Genomic DNA, 20,976 nt, shown 5'->3' on the forward strand with positions numbered 1-20,976 from the left:
AGAATTGCTGACGGAAAAACCAGATATCCAGAATCAGAGCCTCTAAGCTTTAACATGGAAGTTCCTTGTGTTGGAATAGTAGAGAATGACCTGATGAGTGGTGGCTTGAAGGTAGGGAGGACTCTGTTTGTATCAGTGTCAGAGGCTGTGTTGGTGGGTCCCTGAATGGTGGCAAGGCCCTCCCAAACTATTTGATGAGGAGGGCCTGTCCCTGTCTTCATCTGGTCTTGTTTAATGGGTCTCTCCTAACTATGAATTGTGACTTTCTGCTTGCTGTCAAGTATATAAGTACATATGTAATTTTTTTAATCCAGAAGACATGAACTCTCTAAATCCAGAGCATTGGGAGTTTTACCAGAGATCTGACTAGCTTGGGCTGATGGTCCCAACATAAAATGAAATTTTGAGTGATAAAGGAGTATCTTAGGAAACCTCATCTCTTTCTTCTTCTGTTTTAATTCAGCTTCTCCTGCTGAGCATTCCCAGGACCTTGAGAAACGAGGAGGACATGTAGCTGGGGGTGCAGAGGCCCGACCTCTGGTCTCTGGCCCTGCTGCGTCAGCCAAGAAGCCGCGTGCAGGCAAACCTTAAGGGATGTCAGCAAGATAAGAAGATTGTCCAATCGGAAGGTCTAAAAACAAAGCTTCTGTTGAGATTCGATTTGTAACTGTTCATTCACTTAATTGTTTATTAATAATAGCCATAATAATACCTACCTCACAGGTTGTGGTGAGAATGAGAGAAGATGGGAAAGGAGAAAATGTCAGATTGGGAGGATGAAATTAGGGCTGAGTGGTTGGGGGTGAGTGAGGTTGGATGTTAAACAGGCTAAGAGAGGTAAAACCTGGAGGGAGATGAGGTCAGTCTGGGCAAATCCTGCAGTTCTGGAGAGCCTTCCCAGGCTGGCTGGCTAGAGCTCTTAAAGAGACAGACTCCTGCTGACCTGTTCTGCAACCCAACCAAGTGCCTATCTATACGTCTGTATACAGAGTTCACCTTGTGTTCAGAGAGTACACACACTTCATGCTGCTTTTTTTTTTAATAGTCCATAAGCATTTCTCCATATGTGTTCACATTTATCAAGCATCATCATTTTTATGCACAGATACACTCATATATCATCCTTTGCTTCACTAGTCCCATTATTCTGGGATATTCTGATTCTTCCCAACAAATTTTGAATACAACTCTTCTTAAAATCCACATAATATTAATTTTTAAGTTATTCTTTGCTTTTGCTTCACCTATATAGTTGCTGAATGATAACTCTTGATTTTAATTTCTTTAAAAATATATGCAGGAATTCCCTGGTGGTCCAGTGGTTAGGACTCTGCATTTCCACTGCAGGGGGCATGAGTCAAAAATATATTATCTATATCTGTACGCCAGTAAATACTTTTCTGTGTGTCTTCTTTCTATATGTCTTTATTTTGTACGGTTTGTACGTGCCCTTGAATTGCTGGAGCCCTCCTCTGTGCTGATGTGAGTTAGCCTTTAATTAGGCTCCTTAAAGTTTTTATAAAATGATGATGGCTGTATATGATATGATATCCAGCCCTTGCGGATCCACCCTCAGCCAACTCTGCAGAGAATTTAACTTTCGGGTGCTCACCGGAGATTTCTACCTCACTCTCTATTCTCCATTTCTTATTAAACTTTTACCAAAGCTCAGATTCCTACAGTGTGAAGGAAGTGTAGCTCATACATTCCTCCAAGTTGTGTCCATTCTTTCTGTGATTAAGACAAACCATCAGAAATCTAAATACCTCGCCCATTCAGTACTGACTTCCTGCTTCCTCCTTTCTCTCTGCCCCTGCCTACCCAGCTGTCTCTGTTGAGTTATACCCCATGTTTGGTTCTTTGTTTTCACCAAGGGATACCACAGAGATCAGCTTTGTGAGTTTCTTTTACTGTGTTTGTTGTCGTAATAGCCCAAATATTGGTGTGTAAAGTTGTTTTCTTTCTTTTTTTAAAAATTTAACTGTCTGGCAATAACATAACATTTGAAGAATAGGCCAAATTGGTGAGCTTTTCATCAGCTAAATTTGTTTAATTTAGAAAACTTTTAATCATGAAAATTTTTATTTTCCTTTGAGGGAAATGAGTAAATATGTCCTTTGTAAAGTGAGAAAGTGCTGTTTTCTTCTGATGGACAATAAAGAGCCATGCAACTTAATGCTAATCCCTTCACTTTGATTGCCAACAACAGTATTTCTGAAAACTCTTAGGTTTTGCATATCTTGTTTCTTTTTTCTTTGTTATGATTTCTTCTGGTGATAACTTTTTAAGAAAAATCTTCACATTTTATTATCACTTACATTTTATTATTTTACTATTATATTTCTTTTGTAAGCCATGTTAAATCCTTAATGGAAACAGTGTAGCGTATAGAAGCATATTCTTTACATCTTTGGTAGATTTGTACATTATTGTATTCTTTTTGTATATCTTTTTAAAATTTTATTTTTGTATTTCTTATAATTATGCCTTTATACATATTAGAGAGTCAAGTTATTGACTCTCTAATCTTTGTTGCAATATTTTATTCCATTCTGTAATATTCCGTTTTAATCTTTGTTCCATTAGTAGTCATTCTGTATAAACATTTTATGTACTCGTACCTGTCTCTCTTATTTTAACTTGATGAGTCAGCTGTTGGAGAGTTATCAGGTTAGAGTTTTCTTTGGCAATCCATCAGGGCTTAGATGAAGCTGCACATCTATAGGCTCCCTCAACTCCAAATACCCTAAATTGAATGACTGACTTTCCTTCAGACTTGTTCCTCCTTTTGTTCTTAATGTTGAAGTGTCCGCACCAAATGACTTGAGCGAAAACCCTGCAAAGTGTCCTATACTTTTCTTTTCTCCTTATTCCGTGTCAGATTGGTTACCCCATGTTGGAGAATTTTCCACCTTAAAAATCTCTCAAATTTTTGCCCTTCTCTACCCCTTTCTTTGCATCCCCAATCCACTGCCTTTATCTAAGCCCTCATCACTTCTTATATTTATTTTATAGATGGATAACTGTGGTTTTCAAGTCCTGTCTTGTGAGAATTTTGTGGTAAGAGTTGGTAGCCCCATTGTAGCGTGAACTTCAAGGGTGGTAGTGCCATTGTTGTTTTTCATGCAGCAGGCCTTTCCTGTTGTCATTGATGTCCTTACCCCCCTTCTCTCCCTTTGCTGCCTGGTTAACCTTTTGAAATGCAGACCTAATGGCATTGCTTTTTTCTGCCATAGCTTCAGTGGTCCCCATTATGGAGAGTAGAAGTCATAAAACTCAAATCCCTACAGGGACTAGCAAGTTAAGGTAAATGGACAAAGTGAGATGGATGTGAGAGGAATGGGAGGAGAGAGGAAGTGCTGTGGCATATTGTCCCGTCTGAAAGGGGCACCTGCCACCTGCTTCCACGTGGGAATGCGGGACCCAATTTGACATATCGTCCAATTTCTTAAAAGAAGCCGAAAATCCAGAAATTTTTATGAGCGGTTTGCTGATTTTTAAATATTGACTTTTAGTTGAGTTTTTAAAATGCAGGTCAGTATTTTGTGAATTGACCTACTTGCAGTTTTTGGAATGTGCCATTTTATCTTGTGATTCTGTTTGTAAGTGATGCTTCTTCTAAATAACGCTCTTTCCTTCCTCCTGCCTCAAAACCTGGCAAAATTAGGTTCTTTAAGATTCCAGGTTAGCCTTTCCTGACCCCAAGACAGGCAGTTCTCCTCGTGTTCTCCAAGCTCTAGCACTTACTACATTACATTGCAATGCTTTGTGTTTTTATTCCCTGGCTTTGAGCAAAGACATTATTTATTCTTCTTGCAAAATTATACACTTGGTAGTTAAATATTTTTTGCCATATAGTGAATTAAACTCTTCATTTTCATCTATTGAGTCAGTATCATATTGCTCTTCATTGATTCTCTTTCTCCTCACATATTTTTAATACTAAAAAATATTTTTCCCATAAGGAATGTCTTATATAAAGTAAACACCCTTTTGATACTTCAATTTGCATTGTCTAGGTCTAAAAGTACCTCTTTATGACCTATGTTTATGATGCTAATTCCTTCCATCAAGGAATAAAGTCTACATTATTGACATATTTCTTGATTTCTTTCTTTATAATTTGTTCATGTTTTTGTCTAGATCTCGAATATACCTTATTGCATAAATTCTGTCCTGGCTAAATATGTCAGTATTGCTACTCAGTATGGGGACTCTCTATCATTAGAATGCTATTGATTTTCAAAGTATTTGTCTTTAGATGAATTGTCTTCATCCTATCAGTATTAGATGGTTTGTATTTATCTTTTCATGTATTTCTGTTATATCTTTGGTTAAATAAAACTGTAATAGCATATTTTGGATATTTCTTCATTAAATATGAAGTTAATTGTTGGCTTTAAATAAATATTCTCTATTATAATAAGGGAAATAGCATCTTTTATTCTTGTTTATTGAAAGCTTTTGGTAGGAATTGGTATCTTTCGATATAATCATAATTTTAATCATTTAAATCACCTAATATTATTATATTAATGGTTTTCATGATATTAAAGCATCTTTAAATTCTTGAGTAAGCTCCACTTGATAATGGTATATATTCTTTTAATGTATTGTTTTATCTTATTTGGTAATTTTCAAGTATATACATCTAAACATTCATAAATAAAGTTCATTTATATATTATGTGTGTGTAGTAAGTTCCTTTTATTGCTATATTCTGAAAAAAATATTCTAGGTACTGTTTTGACTTTTTGTGAATTGATGTGTAATGTTATTATAATTTTTATTAAAATATTTGTCCAGCTTTATTGAGATGTAACTGACATATAACATTGTGTCAGTTTAAGATGTATAAGATGATCTGATCCATCTGTATACATGTATATATTTCAAACTGTTTACCACGATAAAGCTAGTTAGCACATCCATCCCCTCACATTCATTATTAACTTTAAAATAATGGATTACTGTATCATTTAATTACTGTATTATTATTTGGGAATATTTTTCCAAAAGATTTTTTGGGGAGAAAAACATATCATTGTAGACGTTTTGGAGAGTACAAAAATTAAGTAGTAAGAGAGAAGACATGCTGCTGCTAAGTCGCTTCAGTTGTGTCTGACTCTGTGCGACCCCATAGACGGCAGCCCACCAGGCTCTGCCGTCCCTGGGATTCTCCAGGCAAGAACACTGGAGTGGGTTGCCATTGCCTTCTCCATTGTGTGAAAGTGAAAACTGAAAGTGAAGTCGCTCAGTCGTGTCCGACTCCTAGCGACCCCATGGACTGCAGCCCACCAGGCTCCTCCATCCATGGGATTTTCTAGGCAAGAGTACTGGAGTGGCTTGCCATTGCCTTCTCTGAAGAGAAGACATATGCACCCATAATACAACCGTGTAGAGATGATCACTGTTGATAATTTAGGATATTTTCTCAATCTTGTTTCATAAACATTTTTTCAAGTATTTGTTTATTTGACTGCCTCAGGTCCTAGTCGTGGAACGTGGGCTCTGTGGTGTAGCAGGGGCGTCTCTAGTGGCACGTGGCTCAGTGTTTGTGGCTTGCAGTCTTAGTTGCCCTGCAGCATGTGGGATGTTAGTTCCTCGACCAGGGCTTGGCCCTGCATCCCCTGCTTTGGAAGGTGGATACTTAGCCACTGGACCACCAGGGAAGTCCCTTATGCATATATTCTTAAACATTGAGAGTATACCGTAAGTGCAACATCATATTATGCACTTCTGGATTGATGTTTTGTCAGCATTCCCCCCACACAATAGAAAGCACTCATATTTGATAGCTGCATTATATTTTTAAGGTGTCATCTATTTAATCATAGTTCTATGGTTGGGCATTTATTATTATATTTTAGTACTTGATTTTTTTTAGAGTAGTTTTATATTTATGAGAGGAAGGTAGAGATTTCTCATATACCCTCAGCTCCCATACATGCATAGTCTCTCCCATTATGAACATCACTTCCCAGAATAGTATATTTTTTAGCAAGAATGTACCTCCTTTCTGGAGAAGGAAATGGCAACCCATTCCAGTATTCTTGCCTGGAAAGCCACATGGACAGAGGAGCCTGTCAGTCTACAGTCCTTGGGGTTGCACAGAGTTGAACACAACTTAGAGACTGAACAACAACAAAATTTACTTTTACACATCTGAATCATCTAAGGTCCATGGTTTACCTTAGGGTTCACTCTTAGTGTTGTGTACTCTATAGGTTTAGATAAAAGTATAATAACATATATCCATCATTATATTAATAATGTGTGTGTATTCAGTCTCTTCAGTTGTGTATGACTCTGCCACCCCATGGACTGTAGCCTGCCAGGCTGCTCTATCCGTGGGATTTCCCAGGCAAGAACACTGGAGTGGGTTGCCATTCCCTTCCCCAGGGGATCTTCCTGACCCAGGGATTGAACCTGCCTCTCCTGCGGCCCTTGCATTGCAGGTGAGTTCTTTACCATCTGAGCCACCAGGGGCCATACAGAATATTTTTACTGCCTTAAAAAGTCTCTGCACTTTGCCTATCATCTCCCTTCCCCAACTTGGCAAACACTGATCTTTTGATTGTTTCCATGGTTTTGCTTTTTCTAGAATGTTATATAGTTGGAATTGTACAGTACATAGTTTTTTTAGATTGGTTTCTTTCACTTAGTAATATGCATTTAGGTTCCTCCATGTCTCTGGGGGCTCATTTCTTTATAGTGCTGTATAATATTCCATTGTCTGAATGTACCACAGTTTATCCATCCACCTACTGAAGGACATCTTGGTTGCTTCCAATTTTGTAATTATGACTAAAACTGCTAAATATGTCCATGTTGAGGTTTGTGTGTGGACATACTTTTTCAACATCACTGGGTAAATACCAAGAAGTATAATTGCTAGATCATATGGTAAAAGTTTCATGAGAAACCACCAAACTGTCTTCCAAAGTGACTGTACCACCCTTTTCTTGCCTTACCACATTAGCAAGGATTTCAGTTCTATATTGAAAAGAAGTGCTGAGAAGGGACATTCTTGTCTTAAAGCTTTGAATTTCTCACCATTTAGTATGATGTTAGCTGTAGATTTTTTGTAGACAATCTTTATCAACTTGAGAAAGTTCCCTTCCACTCCAGTTTACTGAGAGTTTTCATCACTGAGAGTTGGATTTTATCAAATGTTTCTTCTGCATCTATCGATATAATCATGTGATTTTTCTTTTTTAGTCTGTCAATGTGATAGATTACAGTAATTGATTTTCAAATGTGGACCCAGTCGTCTTGTGTATCTGTGATAAATCCCACTTGGTCATGGTGTATAATTTTTTTGGACGTTTTTGGATTCAACTTGTTAATATTTTGTTGAGGACTTTTGGATCTGCATTCACAAGAGATATTGATCTGTGTGTGCTTAGTCGCTCAGTCATGTTTGACTCTGCGACCCACTGGACTGTAGCCTACCAGGCTCCTCTGTCCATGCGATTCTCCAGGCAAGAATACTGAAATGGGTGCCATTTCCTTCTCCAGGGGATCTTCCCGACCCAGGGATCGAAACTGAGTCTCCTGTGTCTCTTGCATTGCAGGCAGATTCTTTACCTAATGAGCCATTCGGGAAGTTTTCTTATAGTAGCTTTATCTGGTTTTGGTATTAGGTTAATGTTGGCTTCGTAGAATAAGTTACTAATTATTTCCTCTGCTTCTATTCTCTGAATGAGACGGTACAGAATTGGCATGATTTTTTTCTTAAATGTTTGGTATAATTCACCGATGAACCCTTCTGGGTCTCTTGCTTTCTGTTTTGGAGGACTATTCATTATTGATTCAATTACTTTATTGTCTATATGATTTTTAAAAAATAATTACAATTATTTTTTTGATAAACACAATAAAAGTTTTTTTTTTTTTTTTAATGGCATGAAATTGGAAAAAAGAAACCAAACCTAGAACAATGCCGGTGGTCACAGTCTACTGAGCATAATGAACTAGGACGTTCACAAACAGGACACAGAGATTTATTCCAGTGATTACCCTTCCACAGTTCAATAAGATCAGTCTGATATTTGACCAATTACTGGTGAAACTTCTCAGTAAGGAAAGGCTCTTGTGCAAGTAGGTGGCACAAAGAGCCAGTTCTCTGGAACTAAGTCTGTTCTTAAAAGGAAAAGAGCTGAAAACATTTTCCTTAACTGTGCTTCTTGGTTCATATTCATTTAGTTAAAATATTTTATAAAGATATTGATAGAATTAATTATGTTAATATTAAGAAGAACAATACAGTAATGATTCTACATTTGTTACTATTTTTTTTAATCTCAAAGGTTGATCACGTGAACTGAAGGTTTCTAACATGGTTGATGCCCTAAACAAGATTGAATTTACATTTTTTTTAGCTTGTTTCTGAGATAGAATTGATGCCCTACCGATAAAATGCAAGCACACTTTTTTTGTAGTATCTGCTGAAACTGACAAGATCTCCTAAAATACCAGTGAAAGCATTTGAAACAAAAACCTCAACATCAAAAAGCAGTAGAAAAACACTCATTGAATGAGGGAAGGGAGAAAATAGCCTGAGGGGAAAAAAGTTATCTTACAAAAAGAACAATACCCAAAGTAATTATGGAAGTATTAAATCGTAAGCAGAATGTTAGATCTACTTGGGATCTCATGAAAATGCTAGAGGAAAAACAGATTAGGATGAAAAATATTTTAATGTATTTGTAAGTGCTATAAAAATTAAGATAATACTGAATTGTTTGTGCTTACTGACTCGATGGACGTGAGTCTGACTGAACTCCGGGAGTTGGTGATGGACAGGGAGGCCTGGCGTGCTTCGATTCATGGGGTCGCAAAGAGTCGGACTGAGCTACTGATAGTAGCTGATACTATATCTAATCAGCAATGCTGAAGATTAATTAAAAATCAAATTTAAGACACAGAGGGATTGAGTAAGAAGAATTATAGTATGACTAGCAAAATTAGGCAACAGAACACAGAAATACAACTGAAGATTAAGAATTTCTGAGAAAGTGCTAGTCTAGCTGCATAAACAGCATTGTAATAGAAGAGCATTTCCTAGGACTGGAAACAAATAAGTTGTGCTTGAAGTTCAAAAGTACACCTGGGGTCCTGTCAAGTACTATCATTTAAAATAAGAAACCTGAATAAATATTTTAACTTGCTGAACTTATAAAGAATGCTTTAAGCAACCAAGAAGGGGTAAACATTGAAAGAAATATCAAATAGAATTATTTCGGGACTTGAAATCCAAATAAAAGGCCACAGGGACTGAAATCAGGATCTTTAAGATATGTTGAGCTAATGGGTTTCATCGGTGATGAGAAATAGTGATAATTATAACAGCTTCCCTTCATTGTACCTTTCCTGTGTGACAGGAAAGTCCTAAGTCCTTTTTAAAATATATTTAATTGATTTATTTTTTGGCCACGCAGCATGTGGGATCTTAGTTCTCTGACCAGGGATTGAAGCCTTGACCAAGATCCCCTGGAGGAGGGCATGGCAACCCACTCCAGTATTCTTGCCTGGACAGAGGAGTCTGGCAGGCTGCAGTCCATGGGGTCACAGAGAGTCAGACACGACTGAAGCGATTTAGCGTGCTCGCATGCCCTCGAGTTGAAAGTGTGGTGTCTTAACCACTGGACTGCCTGGGAAGTTCCCTAAGTCCTTTAAATAGGCTACCTTATTTAATTTTCCAAACAGAGATGAGTTAGACAGAGATGAGTTAGATCAGTACTGCCCTTAGAACTGGGTAAGGGTGTCTCTGCACTGGGCCTCGACTTTAGAAGCTCCTCTGCTGACGATTTACATCTTTTTAGGTCCCAGGAAAATCTTTCTCTACCTCTCTTACACTATGTCCTCACACAAACGGTGATCGCAGAACCTCCCTGGTGGTCCCGTGGTTGGTTGAGAAGCCACCTTGTAAAGCAGCGTACTTGGGTCTGATCCCTGACTGGGGAACTAGGATCCCACATGTGGTGGAGCAACTGAGCCCACACGCCACAACTAGAGAATCCTTGCGCTGCAACGAAAGATCCCTCATGACCCAACAAAGTTCCGGGATGTAGCAACTAACTTGTTGCAGCAAAACAAAGTGATCGCTTCTAAACGCTGTGCAGGTCTGTGGGTTGTACCCCTGCCAACAGTGGAGACAGGTATGGTTTTAGGCTTTGCAAAGGATTTCACTTGTGCGAACATGAACATAAGCAAAAACAAACGAACTTGTCAAGTCCTGCTTGTCAGAGGGGATGCAATAGAATCTTTCAAAATAAAATAACATTTCCCAGTAGTTTCCAGTGTCCATTTCCCTTCCTCTTTGTGTTCCAATCAGCAGTTCTGCAGACACAAATTAAATAGTATTTGCTGCTAGCGCACACAGAGGCTGGAGAACATTTTTCATTATTAAACAAGCCATACTACTCTTCAACATTTATAAAGTATTTTTCCAGTAATACATGAGACAAGATATTGAGTCTTTAGGCATTACATGGACACTGAATTGGGTATTGAATAGTTTGATGTTTTATTTTTATTAAAGAATCCTTAAGATTTAACTAAATTTAACTAAAAATTGAATGGGGAGTTGCACTTGAACCTCGTGATGCAGAAAGTCGCAAGAAAAAGCCAGATCACCTACAAAATCATAACTTTTCTGTCTTTTTTAAAGCTTTCATTTCTTTTTTGGCTGTTCCACCAAGCTTGCAGGATCTTGTTTCCCTACCCAGGGCCTGGGCCTGGCAATGAAAGTGCTGGGTCTTAACCACTGGACCACCAGGGAATCACCATAACCTTTCTTGGGTTCGTAAAGAGAGCTGTGGTCACAGGTCAGTCAACTTCACTGAAAATCCAAAGAGTGACAAGATTCTGCGAAGAGAGACGTGACACAAAAACGAATTCACTTTGGAAAGAGCATGAGGGAAGGAATGGCCCCCATACAAATGGATAAGATGAAATCACATACATTTTAACAAATTCCTAAAGGCCAATTGTGGGCTAGCATGTCAATTTATAATAGGTGTGGCAGAGGAAAACACAGAAAGTTATGTAAGAACAGCCAAAACAAACAGACTGCGATGATTAATAGGTAATCTCTAACCCCAAAACACACTTTCAAAGATAAGATGACCTCCATATTATAGAAACGTTTACGAATGCAGCAAAAGGTAAAGAAATGATAATACCCAGTTGGACAAGGGGCTTGAAGGCTGTCACTATCAGGCACTGTGGGGAAAGCGTCCACTGGAAGACAAGTTGGCAAGCTCATAAAAGGTCTTAAAAATACACATGTCATTGATCAAATAATTTCAGTGTCAGAAATTTATCATGTGATAATAATAAAAAACATGTAGAGGGATTTACTTGCAAAGTTGTTTATGTTTGTTAGGGTTGTGGTGAGAAAGACACGGCACACTTAAACTGGATAAGTGGGGTGAATTTAGTGAAGGACTATTTACAAAAACATGGTCAGGTGAAGGGAAACCTACCAGGGTCAGTGGAGTACATGGGCTAGCGGTGATGAGGGTGCCAACCTGATCATGAAGGTTCGAGGTGAGGGCCTGTTACAGGAGCCCAGGGAGAGTGGCCACAGGAGAGAACCTCCCACTGGGTACAGTCAAGTTCTTTCACTCATGGACACCAACAACTAGAAGCCCTTTAGGGAGGACCTGGGGAATAAATACCCTTGTCTCCCTTTTCTCTGTTGTCTAATTTCTTGTTCCCATTGATTGAACCCACAGGAGGCCAGATAAAAAGGAAGGTCAACGATGAAGTCTGGCAAAGGTCAGCTTCCTGAAGCAAATAGCATGGTGGAGAGTGCGGGATGGACACAGGCTAAAAAAACATCGAACACAGTGTCTGATGCAGCATTGCCTATAATGGTAAAATATTGGAAACCACCTGTATGTCTAACATTAGGGAACTCCTGAACAACTTAGGTTCATATCTGGGAATACAATGCCACCATTAAAAATGATGTCTGCAAGTATTTACTAAGGTGGGAAGATATTCATAATATAGTGTTGAATGAAACAAAATCTTATCTACAGCGTGAACCCAATTTTATATTAGTATTGTGTGTGTGTGTGCACACACGTGCATGCATACATGCGCACACATATGCATTTGTAGTGTCTGGAAGAATATTCAGTCTAATGTTAACAGTGCTTCTTTTGGAGTGGTGAGATTATAGGGCATAACTTTGCTTTTTGGTATATTCTGCCTTTTCTGCAATGTGTAATAAAAAATTAAAGTTATTTTTTGAAAAGTGAGAAATATGGCATAATCCCAAATTAATTCTGTGAGTTAAATAGGTGCTATTCTTAAAACTGATAAGGAAAATTCATTAAAAATTCTATTAGAAGCCAATTTCACTTTTGAACATGGTTACAACATTCTTCAATGAAATTCTAGCAAAGAATTGAGCAACAATAATTATTGTATATAATTAGATGCAGGTAACAATACTGAGTGACTTATCCAACTCTCTATCTTTTTCATCCAACACTATCAAGTAGGTATTAACATTTTCATTTTTAGGCAGAGAAATCAAGGCTCAGAAAAGTCATGCTCAAAGTTATGTGGTTGCTGCTGCTGCTGCTGCTAAGTCACTTCAGTCGTGTCCAACTCTGTGCGACCCCAGAGACGGCAGCCCACCAGGCTCCCCCGTCCCTGGGATTCTCCAGGCAAGAACACTGGAGTGGGTTGCCATTTCCTTCTCCAATGCATGAAAGTGAAAAGTGAAAGGGAAGTCGCTCAGTCGTGTCCGACTCCTAGCAACCCCATGGACTACAGCCTACTAGGCTCCTCCATCCATGGGATTTTCCAGGCAAGAGTACTGAAGTGGGGTGCCATTGCCTTCTCCGAGTTATGTGGTTATTAAATGACAAAACAGTATTCAAAGTCAGATCTGTCTTCATCTAAAATCTGTGTTTCAGGGAGCCCAGCCTGGCACTCTGTGATGACCTACAGGGGTGGGATGCCAGGAGGAGACAGAGGCTCAGGAGGGAAGGGATACATATATATATATATATAATGATGACTGATTTGTATTGTTGTATAGCAGAAACCAATACAAAATCATAAAGCAATTTTCCACCAATTAAAAAATAAATGAAAAAATAAATAAAATCTGTGTTGTTAACCACACTATGACTAAATAGAACTTATCTCCAAGTATAATATGAGCAGATCACAAAGAAAACTCTGAATACATTACTTCATGTCAACAACAGAATGATTAATGAACATCAGAAGATTGTAAACACCGCACAGGCATTGTATAATATTTAAAAGACTCTACGAAGCTAAAACCAGGTAGATACTTCATTAACTTGGCATCTATATCTTTAAAATGAGTTAGACTCACAGACTTAGAAAACAAACTTATGGTTGCTGGGGGAGAAGGGATACTTAGGGAGTTTGGGAAAGTCATGTACACACTGTTATATTCAAAATAGATAACCAACAAAGACCTACTGTATAGCACATGGAGCTCTACTCAATGTTATGTGCCAGCATAACATTATGGATGTTCCAACATCCATAACATATGGATGGCAGGGGGGTTTGGGGAAGAATGGCTACATGTGTATGTATGGCTGAGTCCCATACATATTCATGAGTCCCTTTGCTGTTCACCTGAAACTGCCATATCATTGTTAATCAGCTATACCCTAATGCAAAATAAAGAGTTTAAAGTTCGAAAAAATATCGAAAAAATAAAAATAAAAACAAGTTAAGATGTGTGCATCAACTATACTTCAATTAAAAAAAAGGTCAGCATCAGATTAACCACAAATTAACTGGTCAATGTCATAATTATTTAGAATATTTTTAGGGATTTATTGTCATTGCTTTTAAGATGGCAAGAGTAGTTAGGAAAACAATCAGAACATTCATATAGTATGGAAATTCAATCAGTAAATATTTACTGGGAACATACCATGTGTCAGGCATTGCCAAAATAGTGTCAAAGGATAATAACAGCTGACATTAATGTAGAGCTTGCTATATGCTAGACTGGACTCTTCTAAGTGCTTTAGATACACCAACTCAGTTCTTATACAAGCCCACGAGATAATGACTGTTACTATTCCATTTTATAGATGAGAACACTGAGGCACAGAGGGGCTAACGCATCATACAGTTACTAAGTGGTGGGGCTGTGACACAAATATAGGTAACTCTGACCTAAGAGTCTGAGCAAATAACCATTGTGTAAAACGCCCCTCTCTAGACAAAAAGCAATGCCCTCTGTCCTCAGGAAGATTATGATGTAATGTCAAACACAGACATAAAACCAAACACAAAATTAAATACGTGGTTTCAAATAGTAAATGCTAAAAAAGGTAGAAGAGACTAACAGGAATGGCTTACTTAGATGGGGACAGAGCAGTCAGGGAAGGCAGGAGTGAGGAGAAGCCCATCAGAGGAAGGGTGGGTGAAGGGCCAGGGCTAGTGGGAAAGCCTGTGAAGGGGCCTGGGGCGGTGCCTGGAAGGATAGTCCCAGACACTGCACATCCCTGAAGGAGTCTGTGAACATTTGCTGGTCAGGCCAAGCAACTGGTTTTATTTGAAGAGTGATGGGGAGATTTCAAAGTTTCAGTTTTTTATTTATGGAGTGTTTTTGTTCACTACAGATGCTTCATCTGCAGGTGTCTTTTATTTTTTTATTCACCTGATGGCTAAGCCATTCTATCAATGGGACTCACACCAGCATCTTCTGTGGTCACAGGTGACGGTGGCTGAGTTCCTTTCTGGCTGAGCCTCAGGCACACAGCCCCTCATACCCAAACGTGGAATTTCAAATTGATTCTTAGAAGGTTAGAGAGGCAAAGTGGTGAGGGTTGTATGAGGTAGTTCAGTTTAGTTCAGTCACTCAGTCACATCCAACTCTTTGCGACCCCATGAATTGCAGCACGCCAGGCCTCCCTGTCCACCACCAACTCCTGAAATTCATTCAAACTCATGTCCATCGAGTCGGTGATGCCATCCAGCCATCTCATCCTCTGTCGACCCCTTCTCCTCCTGCCCCCAATCCCTTCCAGCATCAGGGTCTTTTCCAACGAGTCAGCTCTTTGCATCAGGTGGCCAAAGTATTGGAGTTTCAGCTTCAACATCAGTCCTTCCAATGAACACGCAGGACTGATCTCCTTTAGGATGGACTGATTGGATCTCCTTGCAGTCCAAGGGACTCTCAAGAGTCTTCTCCAACACCACAGTTCAAAAGCATCAATTCTTCAGCTCTCAGCCTTCTTCACAGTCCAACTCTCACATCCATACATGAGCACTGGAAAAACCATATCTTTGACTAGATGGACCTTTGTTGGCAATGTCTCTGCTTTTTAATATGCTGTCTAGGTTGGTCATAACTTTCCTTCCAAGGAGTAAGCGTCTTTAAATTTCATGGCTGCAATCACCATCTGCAGTGATTTTGGAGCCCCCCAAAATAAAGTCTGACACTGTTTCCACTGTTTCCCCATCTATTTGCCATGAAGTGATGGGACCAGATGCCATGATCTTCGTTTTCTGAATGTTGAGCTTTAAGCCAACTTTTTCACTCTCCTCTTTCACTTTCATCAAGACGCTTTTTACTTTCTCTTCACTTTACTTTTATGATTATTCCCATTTTTCCGATGAGAAACTAAGGTACAGAAAGTAGTGTTTGCCATAGATGTCAAATACCCATCATGGACCAGTGAAAATGAAAATCGCTCAGTCGTGTTTGACTCTTTGTGAACCCCTGGATGAGTTCTCCAGGCCAGAATACTGGAGTGAATAGCTGTTCCCTTCTCCAGGGGATCTTCACAACCCAAGGATCTAACCCAGGTCTCCTGCATTGCAGGTGGATTCTTTACCAGCTGAGCCACCAGGGAAGCCCAAGAATATTGGAGTGGGTGGGCTATCCCTTCTCCAGCAGATCTTCCTAACCCAGGAATCGAACCAGGGTCTTCTGCAGTGCAGGTGGATTCTTTACCAACTGAGATACCAGGGAATACAAAAAATAGTGTATATCATGTGCTATGCTGTGCTTAGTCATGTCCAGCTCTTTGTGATCCCATGGACTGTAGCCAATCAGGCTCCTCTGTCCATGGGGATTCTCCAAGCAAGAATACTGGAGTGGGTTGCACCCTCCTCCAAGGGGTCTTCCCAACTCAGGGATCGAACCCAGGTCTCTGGCATTGCAGGAAGATTCTCTACCATCTGAGTCACCAGGAAAGCCCATCATGGACCAAGTCTAGGATTTATTAGCAAATGTGAATAGTACGTTAAAAGTTGGCAGTTTCTATACTCAACTTATCACACAGCAGTCATTGTACTTTGTTTTCATGATGGAGCTGTTCCATCCAATATGGTGGCCACATAAGATATTCAGCTTTAAATTCATTAAACTGAAATAACATTAAAAATTCAGCTCCTTAGTCACACTTTGGATGCTCATAGCAGCTACTTCACTGGACAGAACAGATTTATAGAACAGTTCCATCATCGCATAAAGTTCTTCTTGACAGCACTGGCCTAGGAATTTCTTAATTTGCTCTTTTAAATGGTGGAGGAGCTCCACACACAGCTGTTTGTGGGTGGATAATTTTATCATCCAGCCTCTCACAATTTTCACCAGAGCCTATGAAATTCAAATTTTGTAAGCATATTTCATTGTTTGGAGATTGTCATCACCTAAAGGGCAGAGACTGTGTTCTTTCTCTTTTTCTGTGAAGAGCTTTTAAAGTCATTCACTAAATTTAATAAGCTTTTGCTGATGCCAATGACTGTGGCTTACCAAACTCTATACAAGGCCGAGCTAATGTCATGTCTGAAGTGACCTTTTATGTTTTTTTAAGCAAGCACTGGTTGATGGTTCATAGTGTAGAGAAGAGGAATCCAGCATTTCTTTCCTTTTTTTAAAACTTTATTTATTTTTGGTTGTGCTGGGTCTTCATTGCTCTGCATGGGCTTTCTCGAGTTGCAGCGAGCGGGGACTACCCTTTGTTGCAGTGCGTGGGCTTCTCATTGCAATGGATTCTCTTGTTGTGAAGCACAGGCTCTAGGCCCACGGGCTTCAGTAGTTGCGGCATGCAGACTCCATAGTTGTGGCTCGTCTGCTCTAGAGTTCGGGCTTGGTAGTTGTGGTGCACGGGCGTAGTTGCTCTGAGGCGTGTGGAATCTTCCCGGATCAGGGATCAAACCTGTGTCCCCTCATTGGCAGGTGAGTTTCCATCCACTGTACCACCAGGGAGGTCCCAGCATTTCTTGATATACTTTGAAGTCTGAGAAGTTACTCTGTGTGTAAAGTTGGATAAGAAGATGCCCTGGTACATTTTTCTGGCTCTGGTACCCAAGGACAATGGACAAACTCATGCTCTCCTAATTAATTTATTAGGTTAATTGTTCATGGGCGGCAGGGAAGGGTGAGCTTGGAGCTTAGTTCTTGTACATCCAAGTATTAACTGAGCCCTACAACCTGCCAAGCGCTATGCTAGGCATCCAGGAATGAAAGAGGTGGAAATGAGCTGGTCTCTGCCCTTGAAGAACTAGCAGACACATGTAGATTTACTCCACGTGGTCAGTGCCCTGATCGAGGTATCCCAGGGGCTGTGGGAACATAGAGGGAGGGCAACAGATCCGGGTTGGGGAGATTAAGGACCAATGAGTGGAGAAATGAAGGATACAGCTCAAGAGCAGATCTCTCCTAGGAAGGGTATCCATCTAGGGGTGTGCGTGAGCAAAGAGTTATTTAGAAAAGGAGGGAGATTAGGACAAATCCACAGAGTGGGTTTGGCTTTCCTTACTCAGGTCATCGATTCTCACTCAGGCCCAAATGGAAGAACAAGAAAGGGAATTGAGTGATTATCATTCTCCTTCTCTGAAGTGGAGCCAGAGTCGATGAGTTCTAGAACCCAGTCATATGTGAGTTGGAGTTAGTAGAATGCCAGAGAAAGAGGGTGATTCTAAAAACAGCTTTCACCAACTGCTGCCACGGTTCTCCTATGGGTTTTTTTGGCACATCTTAGGGGAGCTGCCCATGGGTTTGGGGCTATTGTGGGAAACGGCTGAGGAGGGTGTGGGCAGAGGATTGAGCTGGTTGATCTGTGGCCATTTGTGTGCTGTGGGGAGGGGACTGGGGAAGGAGGTAAGGGAAACTGCAACAGACAGGGAGGTGAGGCTGGGAAGCTTGCTTCAGGAACGTTCTTATTGTCTTTATGGCCAAAAAACAGTGCAAGAGAGACAGAAGTCTCTGGCTCAATCCATCTGAGACCAGGATCCTTGTACCCTTGGTTCCCTGCACTTGGAGGATCTTTTTCTCCACTGGCTTCCCTTTTGATGGGCAGGAGGTCTTTCCTAGAGACTGAGGTCATTTAGGTAGCTGTTTGGTTTAGACCATGGCAGGTCTAAACTCTGCTTGCTACAATCTGACCACACCTATTTGTTCTTCTCCCCAAATTCCTCTAAATAGCTCTTCCTCCAGTTAACAAGTGTCCCATCCTGTGCCTACATTCCATTTATTTCTACCTTCTTGCTTTTAGAATTTCTGTCTTACCTTTCTTTGCCTTGTCTTCCTACCCTTGTTTTCTCTGCAATACCCTCTCTCCTTTTTTTTTCAAAAAAACTTTTTGGCCACACTGCTCAGGCATGTGGGATCTTAGTGTCCCCATTCCCACCCCCACCAGAGATCGAACTCTCACCCCCTGCCGTGTAAGCGTGGAGTCTTAACTGTTATTTGGGTTTTCCAACCTCCCCCCGCCAAATTTATAGTCCCAGACCTGCCATGTAACACTGAGACTTAGGGTGTTGGAAAGGGAGAAATCACGTTAAAGACCACCAAACCCTTCATCTGAACTCATCTTTATCTGTCCTTTCCTCTCCTCTCTTGGAGGAAGACACTTCTAAACACTTTTTTATTGAAAACACAAATATGACAACATCTAAAGAGAGAATGGACTTCCCTGGTGGCTCAGATGGTAGAATACTCTTAATCTCATCATCTTAATACAACAACAATTTTAAGTATTACACCATTCCTTACCAGTCATACTCATTGTTTTACATCATCTCATAAACCACTTTAGTATTTCTCCATTTAACATCATAACCCAAACACATCTTTAGCTTCCTCACAGTTCTTGTAAGGGAAGCATAACACTGCCTCTTCTTACTGTAATATAATTATATCAAGCCACTCTCCTGATACTGGACAGAGGTTGCTGGCTCTTCCTTTCATTTTTTTTTTTTAAATCACAAACAATGCTTTTAATTATTTAGCTTCTTACAGTATTCACATAACAGAAACGGAAAAATCTGTGTTGTTGTTGTTTAGTCACTAAGTCATGTCTGACTGTTTTGCGACCCCATAGACTGTAGCCCGCCAGCCTCTTCTGTCCATGGAATTTCCCAGGCCAGAATACTGGAGTGGGTGCCATTGGCTCTATTTTTCAAAAGAATTACATGCTGCTCTTAATTCCATCTCCTCTGAATTCTGAGAATTTGTCCTTCCCTTGTATTTTTTGAGGTTAATTTGTGCTTTTATTTGCCAGTATAATTTAACTACAGTGGCCTGCAAAGTTTTTGACCTAAGAGATCGATTTTACATCACAACCCAACACACACACACACACACACACACACATAATGTGTATACATAAGTAAAAGTAAAACAAAAGTTTTGCCAAAAATGTCTACTCTGAGTGTTAATTTTTTTGAGACTTTTTTAAAAAGCAGTTTTAGGTTCACAACAAAAATGACAAGAAGTACAGAAATTCCTCATATACCCCCTCCACTGGAATATATAGCCATTATCAACCAGGTGGTACATTTGTTTTTAAATCAAGAATGAACTGTATTGACACATTAGAATCAACCAAGGCCCCCAGTTCATCTTAGGGTTCACTTTAAAGTGAGTAGTGTTATACATTCTATGGATTTGGACAAAAGTATAAAAACATATGAGCTTCCCTGGTAGCTCAGCTGGTAAAGAATCCACCTGCATTGCAGGAGACCTGGGTTTGATCCCTGAGTTGGGAAGATCCCCTGGAGGAGGATACCTTCTCTTCTATCTACAGAGATGTTCAGGCTTATCTAACCTAAAACATATTTCAGCCCTGCTGATACCATTCTCTGTAGCCTCCAGTGTTTTCCAATCAGTTCATTCTTGTTACTCTTGTTATTACCCTCCTCCATCCCCATTTCAGCAGTCTCCTTTTAATGACCACATCATCAAGTCCAAAAAGATCTCAATCGTTATCATCCCTGACATTGACCATGCCCTTCTGAAGCAGTCCTCCAAGCCCTTGGTGATGTCACATTTCCTTCGTTCTCCTCAGCTTTCGCTAGAGTCTTTCTCTGCTTTTATCGTAACCTCCTTTTTAATTTTTCCAAAATGAAGGTCTTTCTGAAGATCCTCAGCCCTCTTCTCTGCTTTCCCCTCTTCCCAGACATAGTCATTTACTTTCACATCTTTAGCTAATCAGTTCAGTTCAGTCGCTCAGTCGTGTCCAACTCTTTGTGACCCCATGAATCGAAGCACGCCAGGCCTCCCTGTCCATCACCAACTCCTGGAGTTCACTCAGACTCACATCTATTGAGTCAGTGATGCCATCCAGCCATCTCATCCTCTGTTGTCCCCTTCTCCTCCTGCCCCCGATCCCTCCCAGCATCAGAGTCTTTTCCAATGAGTCAACTCTTCGAATGAGGTGGCCAAAGTACTGGAGTTTCAGCTTTAGCATCATTCCTTCCAAAGAAATCCCAGGGCTGATCTCCTTCAGAATGGACTGGTTGGATTTCCTTGCAGTCCAAGGGACTCTCAAGAGTTTTCTCCAACACCACAGTTCAAAAGCATCAATTCTTCAGCTCTCAGCCTTCTTCACAGTCCAACTCTCACATCCATACATGACCACAGGAAAAACCATATCCTTGACTAGACGAACCTTTGTTGGCAAAGTAATGTCTCTGCTTTTGAATATGCTATCCAGGTTG

The 20,976-nt window shown here is 40.0% G+C and overlaps 2 protein-coding genes across 2 annotated transcripts in view; both read left to right on the top strand.

Moving 5' to 3' along the window:
- Nucleotides 1-4,686, top strand: part of ZC3HAV1L (zinc finger CCCH-type containing, antiviral 1 like) — a 15,648-nt gene extending 10,962 nt beyond the window's left edge. The window contains exon 4 of the mRNA XM_027538877.1: nucleotides 464-4,686. Coding sequence (XP_027394678.1) covers nucleotides 464-591 — 128 coding nt within the window. The 3' untranslated portion in view covers nucleotides 592-4,686. The remainder of the gene's footprint in view (nucleotides 1-463) is intronic.
- A 7,085-nt stretch (nucleotides 4,687-11,771) lies between these two features.
- KIAA1549 (KIAA1549 ortholog) overlaps nucleotides 11,772-20,976 on the top strand; it is a 141,756-nt gene continuing 132,551 nt past the window's right edge. Inside the window, exon 1 of the mRNA XM_027538424.1 lies at nucleotides 11,772-11,820. Coding sequence (XP_027394225.1) covers nucleotides 11,772-11,820 — 49 coding nt within the window. The remainder of the gene's footprint in view (nucleotides 11,821-20,976) is intronic.

Source organism: Bos indicus x Bos taurus, chromosome 4 (assembly GCF_003369695.1).
Source record: "Bos indicus x Bos taurus breed Angus x Brahman F1 hybrid chromosome 4, Bos_hybrid_MaternalHap_v2.0, whole genome shotgun sequence".
NCBI lineage: Eukaryota > Metazoa > Chordata > Mammalia > Artiodactyla > Bovidae > Bos > Bos indicus x Bos taurus.